The 5,175-nt window shown below is 64.3% G+C and overlaps 1 protein-coding gene across 1 annotated transcript in view; it reads right to left on the bottom strand.

The window, feature by feature from the left end:
• The window catches only part of TSNARE1 (t-SNARE domain containing 1), a 70,153-nt gene extending 66,862 nt beyond the window's left edge, over positions 1-3,291 (bottom strand). Inside the window, exons 1-2 of the mRNA XM_042780907.1 lie at positions 3,069-3,291; positions 1,606-2,076 (exon numbers count right to left, since the gene is read on the bottom strand). Coding sequence (XP_042636841.1) covers positions 1,606-2,076; positions 3,069-3,291 — 694 coding nt within the window. The remainder of the gene's footprint in view (positions 1-1,605; positions 2,077-3,068) is intronic.
• Positions 3,292-5,175: the final 1,884 nt, after the last annotated feature.

The following is a 5,175-nucleotide window of genomic DNA, read 5'->3' as shown; positions in this document are numbered from 1 at the left end:
GACAACACTGCTGTCTGCACCATCGTCACTCGGGCATGGCCACGGCTCCGTGACGACAGTGCCCTCCCCCCACTGCCACCTAGGCAGTCACAGCCCCGACAGTGCTGTCTGACCATCTTGACATGCGCAGCTGTAAGAATGAACCAGCCATCCCCACAGAGCACAGAGCAGAACGGGGGGCTGGGGTGAAGACAGGGTTCACTCCTGTGCACAGGGCACGCTTTAGACGATGCCCTTCTCCAGGCCCCGCCGAGAAGGGGGCTGCTGAAAGGGGCTGTTACGTGGAGACCCCTCCCTGCTGCACTGGGGGGCCAGCCCAGCATGCTCCTGCCACGAGGGCCCCACCAGGCTCCGCTGCACGTCTGCCTCATTCCAGCATGCTCCAGTGGGGGCCTGGGTACCTGGCGGCCGGACGTCCAGGCCCCACCAGCTCCACCGTGTCCAGCAGGGTGGGCCTCCATCCTCCTGACCCCAGGCTCCGGCACAGGGTCAGGGCCAAGACGACATCCTGGGGGAGAGGGGGTCTCGGCCTGACCTGCTGCACTGTGCTCTAGCCACCCCCACCCCAGACGGCGACACAGGCCTGGGCAGCTCCTTGGCAGAGCGGGACCCATCCTCCCACGGGCGGAGCACAGCGTAGGGAGAGGGGCACCGTGATCTCAGAGCAGCTCAGCAGGGTGATGGGGGCTGCTGCTGGGAGCATGGGCCAGCACTGCCTGCACCCTGAACCCCCAGACCGTGGCCTAGCACGAAGCCTTCCGTGGAGAAGTCCGAGCCCGGCCAAGATGTTCTCCTGGGCAGACGGCCTGGGGAGAGGCTCTGCCCAGACGGCCCTGGGCCAGGCCCCTCCTCCCAAGTTTCAGGCTGCCCACCTCGGCCTCCCGGGGCGCCCAGCCTGCTGTGAGGTCACTTCTGGGAGTTAAACCATCACTGGGCACCACAGGCTGAGACCCAGGCCACAGGTCAAGTCACCATGAGCAGCTTCTGGGGAGAGGCCAGAACGGACCGACAGGAGGGCAGAGTGTGAGCGAGGAGAGCCCACCCTGGAGCACCGTCTGCGAAGCCGGCCTTGCAGCGGCGTGTGCACGCTGGGCTGCACCATCCACCCCACAGTCCCGAGGCTGGCCCTGGGACCGCAGGGCACCTCTCACTCATCACTGTGAGCTTGGCTCTCAGCTCTGAGACGGAGAAGGACCAGGGCTAAGGCAGGAGCTAAGTGGGAAGTCCCCTCGGTAAGGATGTCTGCCAAGTGCAAGGATGGACGGGTGGGTGGGCAGATCACTGAGAAAGAGATGAATGGGGAAAAACGGTGTGGATGCTGATGGTGATGGCGAAGACGAGGAAGAGGAGAGAGGAAGAGGAGATGGGGAAGGAGGAGAAAGAGGAGGAAGAAGGCCTTGTGGGGGGAGAGGAGGAGGGAGGAGGGAGGAGGGAAGAGGGGAGGAGGGAGGAGAAGGGAGGACAGAAGAGGGAGGAGGGAGGAGGAGGAAGGAAAGGTCTCTGTGGAGGAGGAGGGGCAGGCAGCCCGCAATGAGATGCAAACAGGGCCCAGTGTCAGAGGCCAGGAGCAGGGTGGCCCCGCGGGCTGAGCTGGCAGGAACTCACCTCTGGTCGGCTCCAGGCCGCAGCCCTCGGGGGCCAGGGCCTGACAGGAGAAGGTCTCGGCCACCACCTGCTCCACGGGCGTGAGGGTCAGGGCCTGGGGCTTGCCGGCGCCGGGCCCGGGCGCCGCCCCACGCAGCTCACTCAGCTTGCGCCGCACCACAGCCCGCAGGTCCCGCCACTTGTGCTTGAGGTCGACGACGTCGCGGCGGCAGTAGCCCAGCGCGTTCACGGCCTGCAGGATGCGGCCCCACACGCGGTACTTGCGAGCCGGCTCGGCCTTGCGCAGCCCCGAGCCGAACAGCAGCTGGTGGTGCTTGCTGACCTTGGCCACCAGCACCTCCGTCTCCTGCGGGCAGAAGTTGGGCTTCCTCTTCTTGGCCCGGGCCGCGCTGGGCCCTGCCATGCGGCCCAGGGGCCCGGCAGCCGCAGTGGGCTCAGGTGTCCAGCTGCCTTCAGACGTGACTCCTGGCCCTGGAACGGCACCGAAGGGCAGGTGTTGAAGGTCCCGGGCCGGCAGGGCGGCGGCTGCTCTGGTGTCGTCCGGCACTCTGTGCAGCTTGTTTCAGGATGCCGCTGCCCTCCTGGCCCTCCCGGCCCTCCCGCCCGCCACCGTCCACGCCTCGGCCCGGCTGGGTGCCACCGCATCCTCATCCCCCAGCAGAGACCACAACTGCACCCACGGAGGCAAAGGGGCCAAGATGTGTGGTCCGCCAGGCCCCAGCCTCGGGCTAGGCCAGCCACGTCTGTGCAGGACCCCGCGCCTCCAGAGGGCGCCATACGCACACTGTCTGGGGATGCAGCCCATCCCCTGCCTGGACCGGGAAGCCCCTGACAGCGCTGACCTCGCCCCCACATGTCACAGAGCCCCTCTGTTGACCCACAACCCTCCTCTCCAGCTCCCGACACAGTCCCAGGCAGGGTCCCTCTGACTGCCCACCCCTCAGACCGTGCCCTTCTGAAGGTGGGGACCAGGCCACCTTGGTGGTGCCCCTTACAATGCACCCCTGAAGGGTCTGCGAGGCCAGGGGCCAGCTCCCCCATCAACCATGGGAAAGGGCTGGTCCCCACCACTAAGGGCCTGGCAGACAGGTCATGTCTGAGCCATGTGTGGGGAGAGGCGGTCAGGACAGCTGCTCTGGCCCAGTCTTCCCTTAGCCAGTGCCCCGGTCTCAGGGCCCCTCACCTCCCTCAGCAGAGGCCTGCAGGGAGACCCCAGCTCCGGGGAGCAGCCCCCTTGATCCCTCCCTCCTCCCTCAGCACCCTCAGCGCCCCCAGCCCCAGTCATCATGCCACCCCCGCTGCCCTCCAGCCTCTGCACAGTGCAGGGTGGCCACAGGCCCCACGTCAGTCTCTGTACCCCGAGCTCAATGCCACCAAGGCCTGCCACCTGAAGCCCAGCTTCTGTTCCTCCTGCAACTCTGGGGGACCTTCCTGGGACCCCAAGCACATCTGAGGGGAAATACCTCGCTTCCAGGCCCGTGGGCCTCTGGGCGTGCCCACTGCCGGCCCCAGGCGGCCTTCCCCGTCCTTGCCCGTGTGGGGGTCCTGTGGGATGCGCTCTGGCGATGGGCAGGGGAAGTGGCGGATTCCATACTCCCTCCAACACTTAGCGCACTCTACGACAGCAAGGACAGCCACGGTTACTCCCGCCGGCCACAGTGTGGTGCGCAGCCCCATGCGGTTCATCCCACGAGCAGGAAACCTCTACCAGGAAGCCCACCCTGGCTGCTGTGGCCCCAGAACATCCCCTCCTTTGGCTCTGCTCACACGGAGCACCGATATTCAGACATTCGGCACCTCTCCTGAGCTCAGCTCCATGAAAGGTCATCCCTTCCAGGTGAGGAGCCCCAGCAGGGCCCCGGCGGTGGCCTGAGGACCAGGAGATGGGTTAGCACTGCTGTGACAGAGTGCAAGAGCAGAGAGCAAGGACTGCAGACCTTTACCGCCATTCCGGACTTCCACCACGTCCAAGCGTGGGACGCTTTCCAGGGTTTTGCAGAAGCCTGGTCTGTGCCACAGCGGCAGTGGAAAGAACCCTCTCCCTGCACATGGACCTGCCCACATCCAGACGGCACTCGCGAGGTTCGGCCCAGGGACACTCCGCGTCACGTCCACTCTGATGATGCTTGTTTCTCTGACAACGTCTCTGGGCACCTTCGTCTGAAATCCATCATCCTAAGACCTTCTTTATGAAGATATTTAACATCTGCCTAAGGCATGTGACTGCTAATCAGAAGGTTGACGGTTCAAACCCACCAAACCCTCCATGGAAGGAAGACTGGGCAGTCTACTTCCATAAAGATTTAGCCCCTCAGAAACCCAAAGGGGGTCACTGTGAGTCGGAATTGACTCAATAGCAGTGGCTTTGGTTTGGTGCTTGGTCTGGAGCTGAGATGTGCCTTTCAGTTCAAGGGCCTTCGGCTCAAGGGGTGCGGCGTGTACTCGGGGGGTCACAGACTGTCCCCTTGCCTGACTGTGGACCGCATGACACCTCCTCTCCAAGGTCCCTCCCAACAGAGACATCAGGCAGCTTCCAAGACAGGTTTCAGTGGCGGGGGGTGAGGGGGCCGACACAGACACAGTTTCTGGCCCCGGTGACAGTCTCTGTAAGGTCCCCACAGGACAGCTCTTTGGAGCAGCCCTTTGTCCCAAAGCTGCCAGTTTCATATCCCTGCCTGAGAGCCGGCGTCCTGCTCAGCCTATGCCCTTCTGAGATGATGAGGCAGCCAGCATGACGGGCACGAAGGGACACGTGTTGGGGTGAACAAGGTCCCGGCAGGCCACCATCCCTCCTGGCTCCAGACAGGGCCACCCACACGGCACTGGCCCCTTACTGGCTCCACAGGCTGAGACAGAGGTCCCTGGGCCCTCACAGCTGAGCAGGTTGGCCCCTGCTCCTGGGGTGCTGACCACTTGTCCCCCGAGCACCAGCTCCTAGAGGCAAGGGAGGGACAGGACAAGACAGGTGCCAAGACGAGTGTGTCTCTGCGTGTGCACAGAGCACCCAACACTGGGCACACCGTGCCCAGGCTGGGCAGAGCCCCAACACCGAGCACAGCGTGCCCAGCCGGGCAGGGCCGTGAAGCACTGCAGGGGCCTGGCAACCACTCCTTCACCCACTCCCTCCTTCACCCACCTGGCGACCGTCTGCACCAGGCAAGCCCAGCTCACGCGGCTTGCGTCAGAAGGCAGTCCCCGAGTTACGAACGTCCAACTTAGGACAGCTCTCGTCTGCCCTTTAATTGATGTAAGTCTGTCCTCGCTTGGAAGCCAATGACCAACCATCCTCCCAACACGTCCTCTATCACGGCTGCCTTCACCTGCTGCACAGGTGCCTTTAAAATCACTGAGGAGGCTTCAAGACAAGAAAGGTGTGCACCTGCCAGCCGACGCCCTTAGGGCCGGACCTTGCTCAGACCCCGGGTCCGAATTCCGTCCTGCCTGTGGTCTGCTCACCCACTCCCCTGAGCTGGATACAGACACGACTCCACGTCACCTCTCGTAAATCACGCTGCGGTCAGTTCCAGGGCTCTGCTTACCTCCTGGGAGTTGGAGGAGAGGCCCGGCTGG

Source organism: Orycteropus afer, unplaced genomic scaffold (genome assembly GCF_000298275.1).
Source record: "Orycteropus afer afer isolate SDZICR_OR568_19922 unplaced genomic scaffold, OryAfe1.0 scaffold00069, whole genome shotgun sequence".
In the NCBI taxonomy this organism is placed as follows: Eukaryota; Metazoa; Chordata; class Mammalia; order Tubulidentata; family Orycteropodidae; genus Orycteropus; species Orycteropus afer.
Note: the sequence above shows the minus strand (reverse complement) of the source record. Positions and strands in the feature narration are given on the sequence as shown.